Source organism: Brassica napus, unplaced genomic scaffold (assembly GCF_020379485.1).
Source record: "Brassica napus cultivar Da-Ae unplaced genomic scaffold, Da-Ae ScsIHWf_2632;HRSCAF=3384, whole genome shotgun sequence".
Lineage (NCBI taxonomy): Eukaryota > Viridiplantae > Streptophyta > Magnoliopsida > Brassicales > Brassicaceae > Brassica > Brassica napus.
In genome coordinates this window covers 73,953-99,371 of record NW_026015932.1, presented here as the reverse complement: position 1 = coordinate 99,371, position 25,419 = coordinate 73,953, and the positions used below count along the sequence as shown (strand labels likewise).

General features: G+C 37.8%; 1 protein-coding gene and 1 pseudogene across 1 annotated transcript; one reads left to right on the top strand and one right to left on the bottom strand.

The window, feature by feature from the left end:
• The first annotated feature begins 811 nt into the window (after nt 1–811).
• LOC125601701 lies at nt 812–3,498 on the top strand. The gene is made up of 5 exons (XM_048773747.1): nt 812–1,615; nt 1,693–1,822; nt 1,906–2,202; nt 2,268–2,495; nt 2,585–3,498. The coding sequence occupies exons 1-5, from the start codon at nt 1,311–1,313 to the stop codon at nt 2,846–2,848; spliced, it is 1,224 nt and encodes a 407-aa protein (XP_048629704.1). The 5' UTR covers nt 812–1,310; the 3' UTR covers nt 2,849–3,498.
• An 18,606-nt stretch (nt 3,499–22,104) lies between these two features.
• Nucleotides 22,105–24,813, bottom strand: LOC106422162 (annotated as a pseudogene).
• Nucleotides 24,814–25,419: the final 606 nt, after the last annotated feature.

Sequence of the window (25,419 nt, the reverse complement as noted above, 5' to 3'; positions counted from 1 at the left end):
CCCTCAAATCCTAGGGGTTCGTCGGAAATGCGTCGGTATATACCGACAGAATACCGACGGACATTATCAACTTAGAGAGTTTCGGTTTTTTACAAATATGATTTTTTTTGCACTTGTATTAAATATCATATATAACATCAGACAACAAATCTACCCATTGTATTCTCACAGTTTTAAAACTTTGAACATGACATATATATATAATCATTCAATCAAAACCATATATAATAAATGAATCAAAACCGTTCGAACAACATCATACACTTTTAAGTTGGCTTGTGCCAGTTCTCAGAAGTTGTAGCACTCAAACAAATCTAGAACATTTTTTTAGAATGTTTTATGATTATATAACATAATATATTGGTTTTAGAAAGTTTTATAACAAATATAAATAATTTCGACACCCTGTGTAAACTCTAAAACTTAATCCGTCGGTATCTCGTCGGAATATTCCGACAAATTACCGACGGAATTAACTATACCGACGAAGAACAGACGGATAAGGTCGTCGATATTTAAAAAATTACACGGGTCAAGCTGTACCGCGCAAAATTTTGGTAAACCGCCAATATTAAAAAACCGACGGATTTCCGACGGGTAGATAAAATACCGACGGAAAAAACCCGTCGGTTATCCGTCGGTTCATTAAATGAATACATAAGAGAAAATCTCTTCTTTTTCCTCATTTCTTCCCCGTTTTCTCTCTCTCTCCGCCCAGCCCCTCCTCCTCCCTCGCGATTTCCGGCGATTCCCTCCTCCTCCCTCGCGATTTCCGACGTAATCCCCCAAATTCGACCTCCTCTTTCACCCAGTCATGTAAGATTTTCAATTCTTTTATCTTTCTCATGGGATTTCAATGGTTACAATGTTAGTTTTAGGGTTTATGTGATTTTGAGATTGATTAGGGATTTGGAAGTTAGTTTAGGGCCGGGATTGAAGTTTTTATTTACGATTTGTGTGATTGGAGTTATAGATTTTGGATTTCTTTAATTTGAATAAAGTTTTTTAAAATTTTTTTTTTAATTATATAAAAATCGTTTTTAATTATAAAACGTTTCATATTTTTATATTTTTTTCATTATAAAATTTCGTTAAATTAATTTAAAAACACTTTTTAATTATTATAAAAAAAATTTAATTATAAAAAGTTTCTTTTTTTTTGAAACACAATTATAATACGTTTCTAAATAATAAAAAAAGCTTACTAATGTTTTTAAATAATAAAAAAGCTTACTACGTTTATAATAAAACGTTTTTTTTTTTTTGAAACACAATTATAATACGTTTCTAAATAATAAAAAAGCTTACTAATGTTTTTTTTTCGTAGGGATGAACCACCTCCTCTTATAGTTAGACGTCGTTTTCGCCGGGGTACTTCTTCAGTCACTCAGAGTACGTCACCCGCTAGTAGCCCAGTTGCAGCTACCACTCCTCCAGCAGCCCCCACCCCTCCAGCAGCCCGCACCCCCCCTTCTGTAGCTTCCGGCCCTTCTCAAAGTTCAAGAGGAGGAGGATTGCCTACTACGATGACTGTTGCGGAGTTAGTTAGGCAACCTGGCCGAGAATCGCTTCAGCGCCTTGATCCAAATTATCTTATTGTCCCAAACACCACTTGGTAAGTATTTGTTTTAAAAGGTTCTTTCATTTTATATTCATCTTTTACATTTAATTGTGTTTGGTTTTATTTCGTAGGTTTGATTTGTCTGGCAATGGTATCACCAACAGCCTTCTTAGGATGGAGTACACGATGCTAAAGCGTGGTTATCCAACTTTCTATGACATGCCTGCAGAAGATCAAGAACTTTGGTTTCGGCAATTTGCGGTATATGTTCTCAATTTTTAATATTATAAATTTTTTTCCACCAATTGTAACTTTCTAAAAAAAAATTTATATTTATTTTGCAGCAAGAGTTCACTTGGGAATCAGGGATTACCGAACAAGTGAAAATTGTTTTCCGCCGCAAAGCAGCTTCGCACTACACCAAGCGGATCAATGAGTGGAAGCAAAAATTCGATGTTGGTGAGGTCCCGAAGCACATCAACCCAGACGTTTGGCGGGATTTGTGTGGTCATTGGACGAAAGATGAGACAAAGTCTTTGTCGACAATCAACTCGCAAAATCGGTGTAGCAGGCGTGGCGGGAAAGGGATGTTTGTCCACAACTTAGGGGCAACAAGTTTACAGACCCGAGCACTTCAGCTAGTAAGTTTCTAATCTGATTTTCTTATTCTTTTTTAAATATGTGATACTAAATATATTGTTTTTAGATGAAGGAAAACGGTGGAGTTCCCGTAGATGATTTTACCCTGATGAAGAATGCCTATACCAACAAGAAGACTGGCGTGATTCAGGATGGACTTATTCAGGACGTAATCCAGGTCGTGGAAAATCGAAAAGAGGATCTCCTCGCGACTCAAGCTTCTATGTGTGAAGAAGGCGATTCTGCATCTTCCAACTCCTTAACCGTAGAGCAACTCAACAACCTTGTTCTCGAGGTACATTCTAATTTCTTTTTGCTATGTATGTGTGATATGTGTGTGTGCGTGAGTATGTGTGTGATATGTATTTGTTATTTCTCATTCAGGCTGTTCCAAGGAAAAAGGGCCGTTATGTTGGATTGGCTCGTTCGACCGGAGGGGCTTCTTCTTCTTCTTCAGCTCACTATCCACTGGTTCATGAGCTTATGGAGCAGATTAAGACCAAAGATACGGAGATTGAGTTCCTCAAGAATGACAATGCTGAAATCCGGGTTGAGCTGCAGCAAAACCGAACGACTATGGAGCAAAACAATGTTCTCACCCAGACCTTGTTGCAGAAGTTTAGGAGCCGATTCGGTGAAGACTTTTAGTTGTTTTTTTAATTTTCAAAAACTTTTTATTACTTTTCATAACTTTAATGTATAATAATGTTGAATTTATATATCTATAATGTTTTTAAATTCTAAATTATCAATTTTTTCCTGAAATTAAATAAAGAATTATAAAAATTGTTTTTTTTTAATTAAAAAAGGAAAACCGACGGATGAAGTTTTCCGTCGGAATTTCTACATATTTCCGACGAATATGTTCCGTCGGTTTTTTTCTAAAAATTCCGACGACACATATCCGTCGGTTTTTTCAGAAAATTCCGACGAATTCTCTTCGTCGGTATTCTCTATAAATACCGACGAACATATTCCGTCGGAAATTTTAGAAAATTTCCGACGAAACATATCCGTCGGTTTTTTCAGAAAATTCCGACGAATTATCTTCGTCGGTATTCTCTATAAATACCGACGGATATGTTTCGTCGGAAATTTTAGAAAAAAACCGACGGAATATGTTCGTCGGTATTTACCGACGATATGTGTTCGTCGGTATTTTGCCGACGAATTGCCGACGAATATCAGTATACCGACGAGATGATACCGACGGACATATTTCGTCGGTATTCCATCGGTATGCTACTTTCCCGACGAGATTATGACGGATTTGTCCATCGGTATCAAGCAGTTTTCTTGTAGTGGTTTCATTCTTTATTAATCAATCCATGTTCGATTATGGGTTCTTAGGTTTTGAATTACCTTTTAACCTTAGATGATTGTTGAATCGGACCACCAAAGGAGTTGAGCCGCGAGCGGACACTAACAGGATGCGAGCTGGAATGGATCGAGTCGCTTCTATCGGGTCACAGACGTCCTTTGTTGCTTGATCGGGAACGCCTTGATCGTCGGACGCGAGCTGTCTGATGCTGTTGCAAACGAGGAAGAGGTCGCGTGCTGGAGCTGCTCTCGGGTCGCGAACGTCTGAGCTAGGATCAGGAACGCCTTGGGCTGAAGCTGATCGGGGACGCGAGCTGGAACAGATGCAGGAACAAGAGACGCGATCGGGGTTTAGAGTTCGTCAGATCGCCGGCTAGGGTTAGGGTTTTAGGGTTTTTCGATTTGGGTATTAGCTTAGGGATTTAGAGTTTCGTGCTGATAACGTGTTATAAAAGTAATGGAAAAATTTATCTTTATTCATAACATAGAGGTTCATTATATATGAGATTACACCGTCGTAGATAAATGGAAAGATTACAAATCATAATCTCTTGGTTATGAGTCATCCACGATCTGGTTATTAACAGTGATATGATTATTGATATTCCTTTGTTTTGCATCTCTGGTTTTTTTTTTTTTTTCTCTGGTTCTGTTTTGGAAGTGATATGATTATTGACTTACGTTTTGGATTGTCAGGCTTTTCACATCGTAAAATGCACTGGCTGAGTTTGCATGGGTTGCAAGGCAAAAAAGGAAGTTGTAGCAGGAATGATGCATCATCTGACCCTGGAGTGAAGCCATGGTTGACCTTCAAAGAGTTGCAGGAATTCAAGCCGCTACCATTAATCTTTCCAATCTTGGCTGCAAAAAAAAAGGTATGACTACAGATGTTACGTTATGTACTCAAGAAATAGATTAATATTAAGAAATACTTTAATGATGAAGATTTGGTTTTATGGATCAGATGGCCATGACTCTGGATGCAGGGAAGTGCAATACGTTTCTTGATCATGTCAAGACCATCTAACAAAGATCTAACTCACTGTTCACTTATGAACTTCAGGAGGTTGTGCATAGTACTTTAGAACATTTGTAATGCCTCTCTCTTTAGTGTTGGCTCAACTTACGAAGTGTATTCTGTTCGTTTGCAGGCCCGTCAAAGCCACAAAAGAATTGGAGTGATACGCAAAGAAACTACAACGGATAATCAACAAATAGTGGGCCTCTCTATCCCTAATGCAGCTGTAGAAACTGTGTTACAACTTACAAGGTATCGTTAAAAAAGCTTCTTACATGTAGTTTCATCTTGAGATCCTAATCAGTTTACTGTAAGTCTGACAATCATTAGTTAGGAAAATGATTAGTGTCTTTTTGTTGTCTTGAAGATTTAGCATGGGTTCAAGAGATCAATAACTAACTGTACATTGTGATTAAAAAAAAAAAATACGAGTCATTCTCTTTTTTTGTCTAAAGACAATAAATTCATTGGAACTTTCACTGATTATCATCTTCCTGCAGTTTTGAACGTTTTGAATTCTTCATTTATCTATGTACTCTAAGAAATTTAAACTTAGGATATTCTATGTATATTTTTATTAAAGAATTATTATAAGTACATTTTATACCTTAGGAACAGGAGCCATTGAAGTAGAGAATTATCCTTTAGCAGCTACAAATTGTTTTGATGTGTCGGTATAGCCGACAATGGCTTCATTTTATTCGACATCAGGATCATATAAAATTTATATAACATGAAATCAAAGAAATAATAATATTTTTTTGTTTATAACCAAACAAATAAAAACCTAAAGCATTTTTAACCGAAAAAAAACCAAAATAAATATAGATTCAGAATGATATTTATATTTTAGGAAATTAAAAACCAAAATACAATCCAACCCAAAACCGAATCAATATCCAGATTGAACAGATCTAATGTCTCCTTATCTGAAAAATAACCAAGTTAATAATCTCATTCCGCGCAAATCGCGGGTTACTACCTAGTTAAAAGGTATAACAGGAACCGAAAAATATGGATCGACTACAACCACAGTGTTATTCCCAACATAAGGGTCTAACTGGTTTAAACGCAATGGTTGCGGTTGCGGTCAGGGGCGGATCCAAAATAATTTTTAGTACGGGGCACATAACCATTTTCTTATAACAAAAAGCTTAGCTTATATGTATTTGAACAAACTTAGACTAATTATTAATGGAAACAAAACCACACACTCTAGTGCTTTACGTCCGCCCCTGGTTGCGGTTGCTGAAGTTTGCGGATGCGGATGGTTGAGATTTCTAGCGCTTTTAAGAGATTTGTACGGATGGTACTGGGGTTAGAAATTAGTGCGTTTGCGGGATACTTATGACTGGTTAACTACCAAATGCAGCATCAGTTAAATAATAAATTAACAATATTTATATTTTATATAACTATAGAAATATCAAAAATCATAATATTATAATAAATATAAAAATTATATTTATAAAGTTACAGTTTTGAATTTTTAAAACTTATAGATTTTTTTTTATAATATTAATTAAAATATAATAGATATATTTTAGTATATTTATAATTCCAATTTAAAATTTTTATTGAATATTTTTATTTTGGTATTTATATTTTTATTTTTTTTTAAGAAAAAATATTATCTTCCCGCAGCCACCTGCAAACGCAAAAGCTAGCGGGAACCAGCTTTTGAATTATGAGGTTTAGAACGATTTGAAGTGGTTTAGAGCAGTTTGAGTGATTGTTGCAAAACGCCAACAGCCGCAAAAGATGCGTTTGCGGGTGGTAGCGGGGAAATCAGTCAGACCCTAAATAGAGGGGTGTCAAAGTGAGCTAGCTCGCTCAACTCAGCTCAGCTCATAGTGAGCTCGGCTCTTTCATGAGCGAGCTCGGCTCTTTCATGAGCGAGCTCAGCTCAGCTCATTTATTATATGAGCTTCAATATGTAAACTCGAACTCAGATCATCTAGATCATGAGTTAAATGAGCTAACTCGTGATCTAAATGAAAATACTAAAATAATTTTAAAATAAAATAGGGATAAAAATAACTTCTATAATATTGTTCAAAATTTAAATATTAAAAAATCCAAAACATAAATATTAAATACTAAATAAAAACCAACACATGACAAAAAAAAAACAACACCTAATATAAATTAAAACTAAAGCAAAACCAATGATCAAAATCTCTATTCTTTATGAGAGTCTTGAGACAATTCATCTTCAATGTCTTCATCTGTCAAAATTATAAAATTAAAATAAAACACTTATAAACATTTCATGTTAAAATAATAACAAAATATAAATAAATAATCTGAGATGGAAAATATATTACCATTGTCGTCGGAAATAAAACCAAACAACCAAGATCGGGTGCAAAGTAAAGACTGGACGTGTTTAGGAAGAAGACGGCTTCGGTATTTATTTAAAACACGAGAGCCAATACTGAAAGATGACTCAGACGCTACCGTAGTTATAGGAATGCTTAGTATGTCATATGCCATATAAGTCAAAGCTCCAAAACGATGGGCATGGTCTTTCCAATACTGCAAAACGCACATATGAGGATGATTTTTCATCTCTAACTTCGCTTCATCGAGATATATATATCCAAGACAGATTTTCCTTCCTCCGTAGCATCTTGCATATCATCTAGTTCAAACAAATCCTACATCATTCAAAAGTAAAGCCCGTAAGTCACTAAACAAAATAATATATAATATAAACATATATCATATATGTAAGTTGACTTACATCCAAAACGTCTACGTCTTGTCTTGCTTGTTTATTAATCTCATATTTGGATACTCTCATATTTGGTTTAAGTCTGATTTGGATATAATATTTAATCTGGATTTTGGTTTAATTCGAGTGTTTCGGTTGTATGGGAATCAGAACTGAACTTAGTATAAACTGGTATATTACCATTTAAACTTTTCGAGTTTTAATAAAACATCATTTAAACTCTTCAGAAGTTTATATGCTGCCTAATACTTTTAGAGGCAAACCTTCTATGCAAAACTTGTGGGAAGGGGGGGGGGGGGAGAACTTTGTTTAATTTCCGCCTCAGTTCTAAGACCTTATCCAATCCAATACTAAAACTCTATTTTAGTGTGATTTTTACACTAAAAATCACACTATTTTAGTGCAATACTATAATTTTATACCAAATTTGGTGTTACATTATTCACCACACTAAAATACTATTCATTCAACTAAAACACTATTTATTGATTTTATTAATAAAATACACAATTAAATAAATGACAAATAAAATTATAATGTATACATTAATATAAAATAGGTTTTAGTGTAAAGTTTAATGTTGTCGTTGGAGAATATATTTTTTTTTTTTTGAAATTACACTAAAATTTTAATGTGGTTTTCTAGTGTTATGGACCGGAGATGCCGTAAGCATTCCAAGTCTGTACTGTACGGAATATGCTTGATGTATCAATGATTCTTGTATATGCCATACTGTGCATATACACTGTATATATCATGTGGTCTACGTTGCTTGCTGCCTGTCAGTTGGTGAGAAGGGGACCATGAAAGCGAAGATGAAAATGAAATGTACTCCCCATTATCAAGTGACTTTACCTCTTTCACGTCACAAAAATTAACTATAAATGATTTAAATATGGAGTCTAGAATAATAATTTCACCCTCGCGTTATTTTTCTTGTAAAAGAAATAGATTTGAGATAACGTAAGAAGAACCTAGAATACATGGAACTCACTTAGATACGGATGTAGAGTACGTAAGAATGGTCCATACCCACGTTCATATTGTTTGGTATCTATATGTTTTTCATGTTTTCAGAGATCGCAACTTTTCGGGTAATCGACTCTCTTTCAAACTAACAAAATCTAAGATAATTTTCAGAAAAGTGTACAAATTACACTTTTATCCGATCCCTTTACCGCAAATCAATTTGATAGTACACTACAAGAAAACATTAAGGATTCTGAGGGAAAAAATCGTCGGAATTTCGTCGGAATATCGTTATTCCGACGACATACCGACGAAACAAGTCGTCGAAAATAATTCCTCGGAATTTCTTCTTTCCTCGGAAATCCCTCGGAATTTTCCGACGGAATTCCGAGGAAACAAACTTCCGAGGAAATTCCGAGGATCACTAGTTTGTCGGAAATGTCCTCGAAATATACCGAGGGAGAACTTCGTCGGGATATTTCCTCGGACGTTCATCGATCGATGCGTTTTTGGACATATATACATCGATCGATAGGAATATACCGACGGACATATTCCTCGGAATATTCCGAGGAACATGTCCCTCGGTATATTCCGAGGAACCGGTCCCTCGGTATATTCCGAACGTTTTTTTGTAAACAGATCGATCGATGGATTTATGTCCAAAAACGCATCGATCGATCGAGTAAAAAATATAATTAATTTCCTCGGAATGTAAAAAATATTATTTTTTTTTTAAAAAATAAAATTTCTGAAATTTAAATTCGAAAATATGAAATTAAAATTAAAATTGAAATCATATTAATTAATATTCAAAGTTTCACAAATAAAAATAAAACATTCCGAGTTTTTGGAAAAAAAAAAAAACTACGGGTCTGGCACGTCCGGGAACACCTCGTTCGGGTACATCCTCTGCATCATCTCCATCATTTGCTGGTTCAGCCTCCTCTGTACCTCAAAGCCCGCCTGTTGAGCCGCCATCTGGGTCTCCAACAAAGATATACGATCATCTTTGTCCTTCAACTGAGCCGTAAGTACTTCTGGATCAACAAAGGGCGGTGGTGCAGAAGAAGGAGGAACCGACCGGGTGCGACGACCCAAACCGACCAAACGTCCCTTCTTCTTTGGAACCGACTGAATAGAAAATAGCCAAATTTACAAATTTAAACCAAGAAATAAATGAATTGAACTTTAAAAAAAAAAGAACTTACGGATTCAACGATTTCGTTGATTCGAAACCGGGACAAGTTGGTCGAAGCCGTCGAAGCGTCATCCTCGGTTTGAAGCTGAGACACTTCGTCTACCACCTGAGTTTGGACCAGGTCGACCACGTCCCTCACAAGACCGTCATCAATCTGGCCGGTCTTCTTGTTGGTATACGCCCTCCTCATTAGGGCGAGATCATCAACCGGCTCGCCATCATTTTCTTCCGCCTTGAAAAAAAACATAAATTAAAGAAACATTAGAAATTAGAAGAAATGCACAATAAATTAAAATTCTGAAACTCAAATAATTGAAGAAAAAGCGGTTGAACTTACCATGCGATCTCCCAGAGTGGCAATAGATTGAGCACCCAAGTTATGCTTGTAGATGCCCTTCCCTTTACGGTCGCTCCTGCGGTTGGTGGAGTTGGTGGAAGAAGTTTCTTTCGTCTCTTCCTTATCCCAATGCGCACACAACTCCTTCCAGACCGTGTCGTTCATCGACTTTGGGACCTTTTAATAAAAAAAAAAAAGTTTAATAATTAAAAATTAAAAAATAGTTTAATAAATTAAAAAATGTTTAATAAATTAAATCGAACCTTATTGATTTCCCACTTCTTCTTCCACTCGTGGATCTGCTTCCCATAGTTGTCCATAACTTTATGGACGAAGTGGTGATAGATAAAGAGCGTCTCATCGGAATTCCAGTTGAACTCTTGCTGAAAAAAAAACACAATTAGTAGAAAATTTATATTAAAGATTAAAAATATAAGTAAAAATTAGAATACTTACCGCAAACTGACGAAACCACAGAACCTGCTTGTCGGTAGGGAAGTGAGTGAAAGTCGGATGTCCACTGTCGAGGGCCGAGTACATCATACGGTTGATCCATGCGCTGATCCCGTTCCCGGATCGGTTGAACCTAATAAAAAGAATAAACGGTTAATAATGAATCCAAATTTAAAGAAAAAAAAATGTTTAATTACCATGTTTGACCCCGTCCATGTGGATACGGAGTGAGATACGGAAGATGGTCACGACCGGGCTGTTGAACCAACTCCGCAACACGCATCACTCCCGGAGGACCCGGAGGAACAGGAGCGGATGCAGCAGCGCAGGAGCGAGAGGAGCAGGAGCGGGTGCAGCAGAGGGAGATGTATGGTTGGAGCTGTGGGGCGAAGGGGAATCCTGAAAATGGCTGGAATCCCGAGACTGGCTCCCCGTACCACCACGACCACGACGCTGTCGAGGCCGGGTCTGATCATCATGAGACCTGTAAATTAAAAAAATATATTTAATAAATAGAGAAATATATAATTAATTTTTTTAAAAAAAATCCCAAATAATTTAATCACAAAAAAGATTTATATATATTAAAAATATTTAATAAATATATAAAAATAGTTCTAATAAAACAAAAATAGTTTTAATAAATAAAAATAGTTTAATAATTACAAAAAAATAGTTTTAATAATATATATATATTAAAATATTTTTAAATCCCAAATAATAGTTTTTAATCACAAAAAAAGTTTTATAGATATTTAAAATGTTTTGTAAAATCCAAAAAATCGAATTTATATACAAAACTTTTTTGTAAAATCCAAAAAATCGAATTTATATAGAAAAATCGATTTGTAAAAACAAAAATCGATTTTATAAAAACAAAAAATAAAAAAATTATAAAAAAATTCTAAATCAATTCAACAAAACAATTATTCAACCAAATCATAATTCTAAACCTATTATACAACCAAATCACAATCCTAACCAATCACCCTAACAAAAATCTATCAAAACTACACAAAAACCTAACAATAGAACCTAAGAGAGTGGGATAGGGTCCTTACATGATTTGTGTAAGAGAAGGGGGAGATCGCCGGAGATATCGTCGGATTTCAGGGGGAAATCGCCGGAGAGAAGAGAGGAGTCGCGCAGAGGAAGAAGAGAGAAATGGGGAAGAAGAAGGGGCTCGTGGTTATAAAACCTAGGGTCCGACGGACATTATCCGTCGGAATTCTAATTTCAATTTTCGCGAAATATTTGCCCGGTAAAATGAAAATATTCCGAGGAAATACCGAGGAACTAGTGTTTGGGGTTTCAAAACATCAATTTTTTTTTGCCGTATTTCATTTCTTATACAATTGTAATGCATACCATTGAGGATTCTTTGTATAGATGAGCATAAACCATGAAATAACAAATTTCAAAACTAATTGAAAGTATTCCCTTTACCGTTCATTAAAAGGTATAAGTGTTTCTCTTATGTTGTGGGATTTCGTTCATACAATCGGAAAAGTGTTAATTATACGGTAAGGAACAAATATTTGACTTCATAATGAACGTAAGACACTTAATAAGGGTTATATAGGTGTTATTCAAACCGCAAAACGTTGTTTTCGGTTTAAAAACCCTATTTCCTCGGATTATTCCGAGGGAACTCCGAGGAAACCCTCTTCTTCCTCGGAATTGCCTCAGAATATTTCGAGGAAATTCCGAGGAACTAGTGTTTGGGGTTTCAATACGTCATTTTTTTTTATAAACGGATCGATCGATGTATATATATCCAAAAACGCATCGATCGATCACTAAGATGGACCGGACCGTAAGAATGTGATCGATCGATGAGATTAACCCATCGATCGATCGAGAATCTCAAGTGTTCCTCGGAATGTCCTCGGAAAATCTTGTAAGTTTTTTTATAAACGGATCGATCGATGGATATATGTCCAAAAACGCATCGATCACTAAGATGCACCGGACCGTAAGAATGTGATCGATCGATGAGATTATCCCATCGATCGATCGAGAATCTCAAATGTTCCTCGGAATGTCCTCGGAAAATCTTGTAAGTTTTTTTATAAACGGATCGATCGATGGATATATGTCCAAAAACGCATCGATCGATCACTAAGAAGGACCGGACCGTAAGAATGTGATCGATCGATGAGATTATCCCATCGATCGATCGAGAATCTCAAATGTTCCTCGGAATGTCCTCGGAAAATCTTGTAAGTTTTTTTATAAACGGATCGATCGATGGATATATGTCCAAAAACGATCGATCGATCACTAAGATGGACCAAAGCGTAAGAATGTGATCGATCGATCCGTATTTGTTCAAAACGCATCGATCGATGCGTGTGCGGGAAACAGAATTATAAGGCAAAACCCGACCTTTTTTGGATCTAAACCTCAGAACTCTCATCCCCTCCGATTTCCCCTATAATTCGCCCCCCCCCCCCCTTTTCTCTCTATAATCATCCGATTTGAACAATTTTGGGCTCTATTCCCCTTGATTTTTCGAGCTCTACCTGATTCCTACACTCGTTTTCACCCTAAGACAGGTATACTCCGCGAATCTCCACATTCTGAAATCGTGTTCTTGAGCAATTTTTTGGGTTTTGTGAATTTCTTATTTCCGTGTTGATTCCTTGATCAAATATGCATGAAACAGATGTTTAAACATGGAATAGAACACAATTGTCTGTGATCAACGAGTTTGGAACAGGATTTGAGATGATTTAGGGATTGAGAATTTTTTTCAATTTGTTTTTTTTTATCACAACTCGATTTCGCCTTTCATTTTCATGTTGCTTTGAGTTCTTAATTGATTATAACCATGTTGAGAGCAATGATTCTATTTTGTAGAGAATGAAGCGCACGAAAACATCAGCAAAGAAGAACACACAAGAAGAGGGTTCGTCTCAGCGAGAGAAGCAAAGGCCAAAGAAGTGGGATAAGTCTGATACCACCCACTACAACAACATGAAGAAGGTAGCCGTTCCGGCTACACAACTAGCATGTCCTGAGACGATGACAATATTGGGAATCAAAGCAGACATTGAAGGGCTGTTCCAGAACATGGGTCTAGGCCAACTATGCAACCTCAACGAACCCACTTATCCGGAGTTGGTACGCCAGTTCATAGCATCCGCATACGTCAGCCGTCCCGATGATAGCCATCAGGAAGGTTTTCTGGCATTCGTAGTGCAGAAAGTATACTATGAGGTATCTTTCACAGACCTCTGCGGACTATTTGGATTGAGTGCAGGGGAGAGGACATCTGGTCTTTATTGGACTTCAGAGCTGTTGAACTTCTGGGAAACGATTGGCACAGGGGTTTATAGATCTTCTCAGGCAAAGGAGTCACTTATCCGGAGCCCAGTACTGAGATATGCCACACGCCTCATTGGCTCATTGCTATACGGGACAACCACAGCCGCATCAGTCACGCAATGGGAGTTGTGCCTCCTGTACCAAGGTGTGAGGCATTTGCTACCGGCATTTGGAAACTCTACATTCCCACCTGCTACTGCCTTCAACATGGGAGCGGTGCTGGCCGCAAACTTAGCAGGATACAAGGGGAAAGTAACCAAATCCAAGAGCAATGCATGTGGATTTGGTGCAGTGATTACTCGGATCCTTAGACATGTGGGTGTAGACTGCGAGAACCAGCAGGTAGCACTGGACAGATCGAACAACATTGCTTGGAACTACCTGGATGTCAAAAATCTGTAAGTAAGGAGTTCATAGCTGGTCCCCACTCGAGGATCGATCGGGATGGTCCTTACGTCTACGTATTCCAGGACCGAGCGAAGAAAACACTCTACTGCCACCTGCCTCAGATCGGCCTGACTGCTCTACTTTCAGAGGCTGCAGTTGAGTTCCTACCCCCTGCTACCGCACTAGTAGACAAGCCATCCTTCTTCACGCCAAAATATCAGACCAAAGGCAAGGCCGTGGTTGATGAAGAAGGAGAAGATGAGGCTGCACAAGCCATTCCAGATGATTCACAACCCCATCAGCTACTCCCATCAGACTCCAGCCAGTACAAGCTGCAAGAGCTTCCACCGAACGCCACTTCGCGCCAGCAACAACATTGGAGAGATCAGAGCATAAAGACAAACAACGACATGCTACACAAGATCTGGGCTGCCATTTCACGTATCAGGCCGTGTCGTTGCCAAAAGGATGATGTAGTTCATCGGGACAACTCTCCATCCAGCTCTGGTTCGGGTTCGAGTGGTACACACAGGGTAAGAAAGAGGTCCAAGAGACCCAACGATGCAGGAACATCTGGAGCAGGAGACGAGGAGTAGGAGCTATCACCGGCCAGTATTGCCATTTGATTTCCGACCGCGCTATTTTATTTTCTTTTCTATTCTAACGTTTTATGGTCTTATTTTCTGTTAATTTTGAACTTAGTTTTTTTTTTTCTTAATTATGAGTTCGTATTTCTTTTACATGGTTTCTTCGTTTTATTTGGTTGTGTTTTGAGTAGTTTTTAATTCGTATTCAGCTTTGCCTTGCTAGATAAACCAAATAACTAATATCCGAGGAAAGAGGTTATATCAAGTGTTCCTCGGAATTTCCTCGGTATTTCTTAAAAAAAAAAAAAAATCAATGGTAGTCTGTTTCCGAGTCATCATCACCAGATGAATCTGAATCTGGATCTTGGTGAAACTCTCCAATCACTGGTTCATCCTCTACGTGAACGACGGCTTCCTCTCCAAAGTCGGTTAAATCGACTACAAGGCCAACTCCAGCTAAATCTTCTGCTGCACTTAAGTTGCCGGATGTGCTTGGTTGTAGTGGGTCTTCCAGCTCAGAACTTCCCTGAACTCGGCCTCTCGGGTTGAGTCTTGTAACAGTAACCCATGGATCATCTCTGTTCCTTACCCGGGGTACTTGATATAACAAACCTGTAACATTTAGAAAAATTATAAATTAATACACATGATGATGAATCATTCTGAATAATTAACATTTAATTACCTGATCGGCCTGAGAAGCAAGAATGAAAGGATCATAATATTGCAGCTTTCGCCTCGAATTTACTGATGTAACACCAAATGCATCTGTTCTCACACCTCGATCTGGAGTGTTGTCGTGCCAATCACAATAGAAAACAGTACAGCGCAATCCAACCATGCCCAAATACTTGATTTCCAAAATCTCATGTATGTGTCCGTAGTATACATCATCTCCTGATGCAGAACAAACGCCAGCATCATAAGTCGTACTCGAACGTCTCCTCTTCTGAGTTGTGAATGCATATCCTCGAGTACAAAATCTCGGATATGACTTCACAACAAAGTTTGGTCCAACGACCATCTCACGTATCCAATCGTCAAATGTTTCACCTCTGGCCAAACCAGCAGACACCTATTAATAGCACATATATATGTTATATCAATAAATGTGAATTAGTATAAATATGTGATAAAATATATTTTAATTTGTTTAAAGCACTCACATAAGTAAACATCCATCCAGTAAATTCTCTCTGCTTCATTTCTTCTAGTTCGTCCTCTGTGGCGTATCTATACTCAAACCGCTTTTCTGCCATGAAAATCCTGTATATGATGACAATAATGTAATTAATTAAGATTTAAATTTCAACTTGTTAAAATAAAAATTTGTAAGCTCATTTATTTACCTCTCATATTGTAGAACGTATTCGCAGTTGGTGAGCAAATATGTTTGCAAATGACTGCGCTCCTGCTCAGTAAGTCTACGGTCCTTTGGTTTTCCGCTAAGTCGTCCAATGTCTATGAAAATGTCTAGAACCGTAACATGATATGTTGCCCGTTCGTCTCTATCATCATGCCGAGCAGGTCTTCTGTTTTTGGTCTGAACTTCTGCTGGAAAGTAGTACTCGGCAAAGTTTGAAGTTTCTTCATTGATCATCTGTGCGACTATAGAACCTTCCACCCTACTTAAATTTTTCACCATCTTCTTCAAATGGAACATATACCGCTCATACAGATACATCCATCTATACTGCACAGGACCACCAATTCTCTTGCCAGGTGAATAACAAGATGCTCCATAACATCAAAAAATGAGGGAGGAAATATCTTCTCAAGGTTGCACTGAATCACGGCTATGTTAGTCTTCAAATTTTCAATACCTTCAAGAGTCACTGATCTCGTGCATAAATCGCGGAAGAAACCACTTATCCCTGCAATTGCTTCATGAACATTTCGTGGTAATAGTTCCATGAAGGCGAACGGAAAGAGGCGCTGCATCATTACATGGCAATCGTGACTTTTCAAGCCAGTAAACTTTCCTTCCTTTCTGTCGATACAGTTACGCAAATTTGATGCGTAACCGTCTGGAAATTCCACATCGTTTGAAATCCAATCAAAGAACGCATCTTTTCTCGCTGCATCAAGTCGGTATATGGGAAAAGGAGCCCTACCATTCTCATCAACATGAAGTTCTGAACGAGCACATATATAGACTAAATCCAGTCTTGACTTCAAATTATCCTTTGTTTTACCTTGAACATTAAGGATCGTGTTCATGAGATTGTCAAAAAAGTTCTTCTCAATATGCATGACATCTAAATTATGCCTTAGCAGATGATCCTCCCAGTATGGCAGATCCCAGAAAATACTTTTTTGTGCCAGTTATGTAGTTCTCCAACAGCATCTACCGGAAAACGCTCATGTCCACCGACGTCTGGCGTCCTTTCTGCACCAAAATCTCTTAGTTGTATCTTCAAATCTTTCCCACAAATTTCCGGAGGTGGACTGTCAAACACCCTCTTGTTCTTCGTAAACAAATTCCTACTCCTACGATATGGATGATCAGGTGGTAGGAATCTCCTGTGACAGTCAAACCAACACGTTTTCCTTCCGTGTTTTAGTTGGAAAGCATCAGTGTTATCTTGACAATATGGACATGATAGCCTTCCATGCGTTGTCCATCCAGACAACATACCATATGCTGGAAAATCACTTATTGTCCACATTAGTACTGCCCGCATTTGAAAGTTTTCTTTACACAAAACATCGTATGTTTCAGCACCTTGAGCCCATAGTTGTTGCAACTCATATATTAGTGGCTGAAGAAACACATCAAGTGATCTCTTAGGATGCTCTGGTCCGGGAACGAGAATCGAGAGAAACAAAAACTCTCGTCGCAAGCACAAGTTTGGGGGTAGGTTGTATGGTGTAAGAATGACGGGCCATAGAGAATACTGTCTTCCACTCTTGCCAAACGGACTGAAACCATCAGTACATAATCAAAGGTAGACATTTCTTCTCTCATACGCAAAGTCGGGATACTTTAATTGGAAATGCTTCCACGCTTTTGCATCTGAAGGATGTCTGATCTCACCATCTGTTGAGTGCTCCGCATGCCATCTCATTGGTTACGCTGTGCGTTCAGACAGATACAACCTCTGCAACCTTTCCGTCAAAGGTAAATACCACATCCTTTTATATGGCACTGGAACTCTTCCACTCGTATCTTTATAACGAGACTTTCCACAAAATTTGTATGTAACCCGCTGTTCATCCGCCCTCCAATAAATCATGCAGTTGTCGCTGCATACATCTATTACCTGATACGATAAACCAAGACCAGCTACGAGTTTCTGAACCTCGTAGTATGAACCAGGAGCTACATTATCTTCGGGTAGAATACCTTTTACAAAATCAGCAATCGCATCCACACAGTCTTCAGCCAAATTATAATCTGTTTTAATGCCCATCAATCTTGTAGCAGATGATAAAGCTGAATGACCATCTCTGCAACCTTCGTACAATGGTTGCTTTCCAGCATCCAACATATCATAAAATCTCCTAGGTTCTGCATTGGGTAAATCTTCCCCTCTAAAATGATCATTTACCATCTGCTCAGTACCTACACCATAATGAACAAAGAAATATTCAAAAAATAATTGAACAACGAGATGGTAAAATATTATTACAATTTGTATCATATAAAAAACCTATTCCACCTAGAATAAGTTCATACCATTCAAGAAGTTCATTTTCTGAATTTAGACCAACATATTCTGAATTTCAGGCTAGACAATCTAGTGCTGATTCAGAAGTTGAAAGTTCAAAACCCTTATAAAAAAATAGAAGAACAACTCCAAACACCTTATATTCAAAATAAAATTAAAGAAATCGAGAACAAACTAATAGAGCAAGTATGTTCAGATCTTCCCAACGCTTTTTGGGAAAGAAAATAACATACAGTCGAACTACCCTATATAAAAGATTTTAATGAGAAAAATATTCCAACTAAAGCAAGACCTATTCAAATGAATAAAGAATTACTTGAAACATGTAAACAAGAAATAAATGACTTACTTAAAAAGAAATTAATAAGGCCATCAAAATCACCTTGGAGTTGTGCAACATTTTACGTAAATAACCAAGCTGAAAAAGAAAGTGGAATACCACGATTAATAATCAATTATAAACCATTAAATGATGTTTTACAATGGATCAGATATCCAATACCAAATAAAAGAGATATATTAAATCGATTATATGATGCAAAAATATTCTCAAAATTTGACATGAGAAGCGAATTTTGGCAAATATAAATATCCGAAAATGATAAATACAAAACTGCATTCACAGTACCATTTGGACATTACGAATGGAACGTAATGCCCTTTGGATTAAAAAACGCACCAAGTGAATTTGAACATATTATGAATGACATATTCAATAATTATATTAAATTCACAATTGTCTATATAGACGATGTATTAGTTTATTCAAACTCAATCGAACATGTTAAACATTTAGAAACATTTTTACATACAGTCAAAAAACACGGTTTAGTAATATCAGCAAAGAAAATATCGTTATTCCAAACTTGAATAAGATTTTTAGGTCATAATATATATCAAGGAACTATAGTCCCTATTGCAAGATCAATAGAATTCGCCGATAAATTTCCCGATGAATTAAGAGAAAAAACTCAACTTCAAAGATTCTTAGGATGCCTTAATTATGTATATGACTTCCTTCCAAATCTTAGAAAAACTATTTAACCATTATATCAAAGATTACAAAAAAAAAATCCTAAACCTTGGACAGATAAACATACTAATTTAGTCAAACAGGTCAAGCAAAATGTCAAGACCTTACCCTGTCTATCTATCCCACACCCTGAAGCCGATATGATAGTAGAAACAGACGCTTCAGAAGTAGGTTATGGAGGTATTCTTAAGCAAACACCACCCAGTCAGACCAAAGAAGCGATAGTTAGGTTCCATTCCGGAGTATGATAGGACCCCAAACTAACTACTTTACTGTTAAAAAGGAAGTTTTATCAATCGTAAACTGTATTTCAAAATTCCAAGACGATTTAATAAATAAAAGGTTTTTACTTCGCGTAGATTGCAAATCAGCGAAAGAGATTTTACAAAAAGATGTCAAAAATTTGGTTTCAAAACAATTTTTTTGCAAGATGGCAAGCAATTTTATCAGTATTTGATTTCGATATTCAATATATAAAAGGAGAAAATAATTCTTTACCTGATTTTTTAACTCGTGAATATTTACAGGGAAAACGTAATCAACAGAATATTCAACATGGCAGATAAAAAGAAAAGACCAATGACAGCCCTCGACTATATCAAAAACCAACCGCGCCTTCAAGACAAACATCTTACTCAAACTACCAACACCTTCTCAGCCCTTGCGGAGTTTCCTCCCTTATCATATGCAAAAGCAGCTAGTCCAAATCCTGGCCATACCTCTTCGAAACCACCAACTCCTACTCAAAAGTCCGACTACCATACAAAACCTTATTACCAACACATCCATACAACCCATTTTCCAAAACCAATAACCCTAAAAGAACTCCAAAACTATATCAACCGTGTCTTCTACGAAACAAGCCTATGGACAACAGACAATGTAACCAAAAACCAAACCTTCTACGAGTACATTCTAGTAGACTCTATGTTTGCTTCAATTGTACATCATGAAAACCAAAATAACCCAGACCAAATAGACTACTCAACCTACAAAATTATCCGTGTTGCATCCTACCGAGACCTCGGCTTCACCAACCTCCATACTCAAAAACCCTTCAATACTCCCGGCTTTTACATACCCGGATACACCTACACAGATTACCAAAACGCCTTTTTCTACACATTCTTCCGTAGACCATTCATCCATTCATGGTTTATCCAATTTCAATTCAATTGTCCCAAACTCATATCAAACTGGTTCTACGAATGGTGGTATTATTTTGGTCCAGTTGACCAAATCTACCCAGAACCTATACTCAAAACATTCTTACCATATTACCAAAAACAAACACCTCAACCATCCATCCCAATCTTATCCAAAATAGTCTTCCACATCGACATGGGAATTCCATGGATTTGCAGTTGGCACTTCCACCTTACTCAATTCCAGCCCGACATGCCAATGTCTTTGGTCAAGCAATTCCGCGTCAAATGGTGGGACAAATACGACCAAGAAAGATGCTCAATCACCAGTATGCAAAAATTCTTCACCGACAATAGAAATATAGAAAGATCAATAGTTCAACTATCAAGATCAATTCCGACTGAAGACCAACGTCAGCATTCGAGACAATTAATTCAACAATACGGCCAACATCCTCAGCAACAACGACCAACCAGTCCTACAGGATCAGGCTCTTCTTCTAAATCAAAAGGCAAAAAAGTTGTCTTACAAGAAATATTTCAAGCACTTCAGAAAACGTTGGACGTTTCTGACTCTGATTCTGACGAAGTAAACCAACAAGATGAACCTATGCAAGATACTGAGGATCCATTCGGAGGCCCTTGTGCTTAGGATTCCAACGAAATATAAAAAAAAAAAAAAAAAAAAAAAGTTAAAAGTATTGTATAAACTTCGTTTTAATATTACTCTAAGGCCCGAATGCAGATGTGTTCCCGGTTGTAAGTCCTGAACAAAGGCAATAAATCCGCTGGTAAGCTACTGCAGTGCCAAAGAAAAAATTGGTAAAATGAGATTTACATTCTAGTAGACTCTTTATATTATTTTAATACTTTATTATTATATAATATCTTTTATAAAAACTGTACTTATTCGTACCCTAAAATAATAAATAGAGTATATCTAGTTGTATAAAATAAAATAAATACGCAAGAAGCTCTAGAAGCAGTGATGTAAGCAATGACGCAAGCAGTGATGTAAGCAATGACGCAAGCAGTGACTCAATAACGATGTCGGCACCATTAGATGGAAGACACGTGTACTCAACCAATGAATCAACGCCACAGCTCAAACTTATCAAGCAAGCCTCTTCGCCTATAAATACACAAGCTATGAAGACGAAAGAAGCGTCAGAAGTTCTCTGAAGCCCTCTCGCTCTAAAAAATATTCTCACTCTAAAAAATCTATGCTCTCACCCCTTTTGTAATACACTCTACTTATTGTAAGTACCAAAAATTTGTAATCAAAATCTCGATATTAATAAAACAAAAAATTTATTCAGTTTACGCTTTCAAAATTCAAAGTCCAGCGAATCTAGTCCTTAGATTCTAGCAACCCGAATCCAAGAAACTCTGACTAACCGTTAATACCCTAAGAAGTTAATACGGTGTGACAGCAGTATCAGGGAAAACTTTGTACTTTTCTGGGTGAAGCATAGAAATGTAAGCTGCATTATACATAAGGCCCAAAGCGGTGTATAGATTATCGTACCTGTAGAATCTTTTCAGGACTGCTATTCCAAGTGTCTGCACTGATCCAGAATTTATTAGATGGCTCTGATTTTGTGGCACTCAATTTTTAAACCTGATAAGCACCAGCCCATATGATGCCAAACGCAACACCATTTTCTCTCTAAAGCTGAAGCAGGTCAACGCTGTTAAACCAAAGTGGTTGATTACACTCTAAAGCAATGGACCCATTCATGCCATGCTACTGTGTTTCCGCTATAAAGAAGATGCAAATCCTGGGCGAGAACAAGACCGTCAAAACTGAGAACACCACTGGGTCTCAATTTCCCAACTGCAAGTATAAGCATCCAGGATACACAATCAGAACTATTTCCACCAAGAACTGAAGCAAGCAAAGAAACTAACAGAGTCATTGAGAACCAGAATAGGAACCTTGTTCATCAGCTACTGTATCGTTTTGCTCCATCCTTCAATGATTGCTGCATAATTTTCTTCATCAGAGCTTTCAACATCTTGCAAAACACCTCCCTGTTTAAGATACCAATATATAAATTCTTTGTATGTGATAGAATCTGGAACAATTCCTTTTTCCCTCATCTCATTTAGAAGCCTAGAAGCTTCTGTTACATTCCCATCTCTGGCATACCCACCAATCATCACGGTATAGGTAATCTTGTTTGGGACTATGTTCTTTGAATGCATCTCACGCAGAAGGCATTCAACTTTGACCATCTGACCCAATTTACCATACCCATCAATAAGTGATGTATAGTGAAAGACGTTCGGTTCTAAACCCTCCTTCATCTTCTTGAGGAGGAGTCTTGCCTCCTCAACACGGCTAATAATCGACATCCCCTTTATTAGTGAAGTATAAGTAGCACTATTAGGTAAAATTCCTCTGTGTCTCATATCTTCACTGAGATCAGAGGCCATCGATAGCCTTTCACTTCTACAATATGCTCGGATTAGATGGTTGTAAACAACAGTATTTGGCTGCACATTCTCGCTCACCATCTCATCAAACAGTTTCTGACCCTCTTCTGCTCTCTCAGCTTTACAACATCCATTGATCATGACTGAATATGTATAAACATCTGGAAGCATACCATTCTCTTTACAAGCACACCAAAATTGTATGGCCTCCTCGACCTTTTTCATATCAAACAGCCCACAGATCAATATGATGTAAGTATAGTTATTAGGCTTAAGTCCCCTATCAACCATTTCATCCATTAACCTGAAAGCTTCCTCCATTTTCCTCTTTCTGCAATATCCCGAAATCAACGTGTTATAAGAAACGGTATCCATACCAAAACCACGCCCTAATATCTCTTCTTGAATCCTAAAAGCTTCCTCCAGCTTCCCTGCTTCACAGAGTCCATGAAGCAAAGTATTTGAAGTCTTAGTGTCTAGTAAAAAACCTTTATGTATGAGTTTAAACCAAAGATCTACTGCCCATGAGTGTTTGTCATGCTTACAAAGACCAGAAATCAATGTAGTAAGTAACCCACCACCAGGGCTCATGTTACGCAGTAGCATCTCTCCAACAAAACAAAGTGCTGAGTCAAACATACAACGACTGCACAACAAGCAAATCACAGATGTAAAGGAGCCCTGATTTACAGTTAAACCCATCGACAACATTTCCTTCAGGAGACGCTCTGCAACATCTGCTTGACCGTTCTTGCAGTATCCCTTTATGAGAGTATTATACGTCGAAGATGTGAGAGACAACCCCTTTGAAACCATATCATCCTTTACCTCAACAGCTTTGCTCAAACTCCCAGCCTCGATCAAATCATCAATCAAATTATTATACACAATAACATTAGGAGGAAACCCTTTCTCCGTCATTTCCTTCAATACACAACGAGCATCACTAACCCCCTTCGCCTTGATCAAACCCTTGACAAGAATACTATAAGTGATCAGAGTCGGTTCCACACCATTCTCCACCATCTTCTCCTTAAACATAAAACGCATCGTCGTACCTCCCAATCATCCCCAAACCATCTATAACAGTGTTGTAAGTAACAACGTTCGGCGCAACACCAGCTTCCTCCATCTTCGAAAACAACTCAATACCCTCCTCTACTTTCCCTCCTTTGCAAAACGCGTTAATCTCGGTAGTGAACAAGTAAACATCAGGAGAAACTCCTTTGCAAACAACTTCGAAAGCTTCACAACACTTCTGAAACTCGTTAGCTCTAACTAGAGATGTCAGCAAGACGTTACAAGTCGTGTTAGACGGAAACATACCCTTCTTTCCCAGAACAAGAAACACCTCAAGAGCTAGATAACAACCATCACGCTTCAACTCCGTACAGTAAACTTCAATCAACAAATCTGAGAGTCTCCTTCTGATTTCTTGATCAAAACACGAACAAAACTCACTATCGCATCAGCAATCGAATCGTAATCAGAACGCAAAACCGGAACGTTCTCATTGATCAAACGGATTAGAACTAGCCTAGCGGGAGATAACAGATTCGATTCGAGCAATAAACCTATCAATAAGCAATACGAACGGAGGCTGAAGGGGAAGCTAAACGAATCAGACGCTAATCTGAAGAAATCCAAAACCGCCTTAGGATTGACTTTGGATTTGAACTCAGGAAACAATCTATCGAACTCGTGAGGCGATAAGGTGGTTATGAGCTGTTTGCAGTGTTTGTAATCTAGAGATCTTCTTGATAAGGCCGCGGACAATCGTTCCCGTAAATGTTGATCGGAGCAAGCTTCTTCCGCCGATCGGGTTGTGTGGAAGTATTTTCGTGCGTGTGGTGTGGATTTCGAGCGAAGAGTGAGTGCGTAGCTAGCGCGAGAGAGTTTCCTCAGATTCATCGGTGATGACGGAGAGAGGAAATGTGAGGAAGTCACTTGTGATGAGATTTTAGGGAAATAGAGAAGAGCCGCCATTGATCAGAGGAGAGGAAGAAGTGGAGATGTTAGTGAGCCAGACGCCATGGAAGAGAGAGGGAGTTGTTGACGTGACGGAGAGAGCAGGCAAAACCCAGGGTTCAGGCTTGGAAGACACGAACGGGATCCGCGAATAATGGGCCTACGATTGATAAAGCCCATTATAGAGATTGATACAGTAAGATGGAATCGTGTCGTGGCGCACCGTCAAATTTGGTTTGTTTTTCGTTTCAGTCCTTTCAAACAAAAGCAATAATAAGAGTGTTCAAACTTCAAAGGAATAATTTTGGAGTATAATTGGTGTTATGTTGAATACACATGAAAAGATACAAATATTTACACGAAAAGTCACAAGCGTGGTTGGTTTAAGCTTTGGTTCTTGTAATGACCCACCATCTCCACTATCTCCACTATCTCCACCATCTCCACCATCCCCACCACTTCCACCATCTCCACCATCCCCAACTTCTTTAAAGAGAAAGAGAGAGGGAGAGAGAGAGAGAGAGAAAGAAAGAGAGAGAGAAAGAAAGAGAAAGCTCACCTGAGCTCGTCGCCGGAGCAACTGTGTGCGTTTGATCCAAAAATGGTGTTTATGCTGAAATGTTT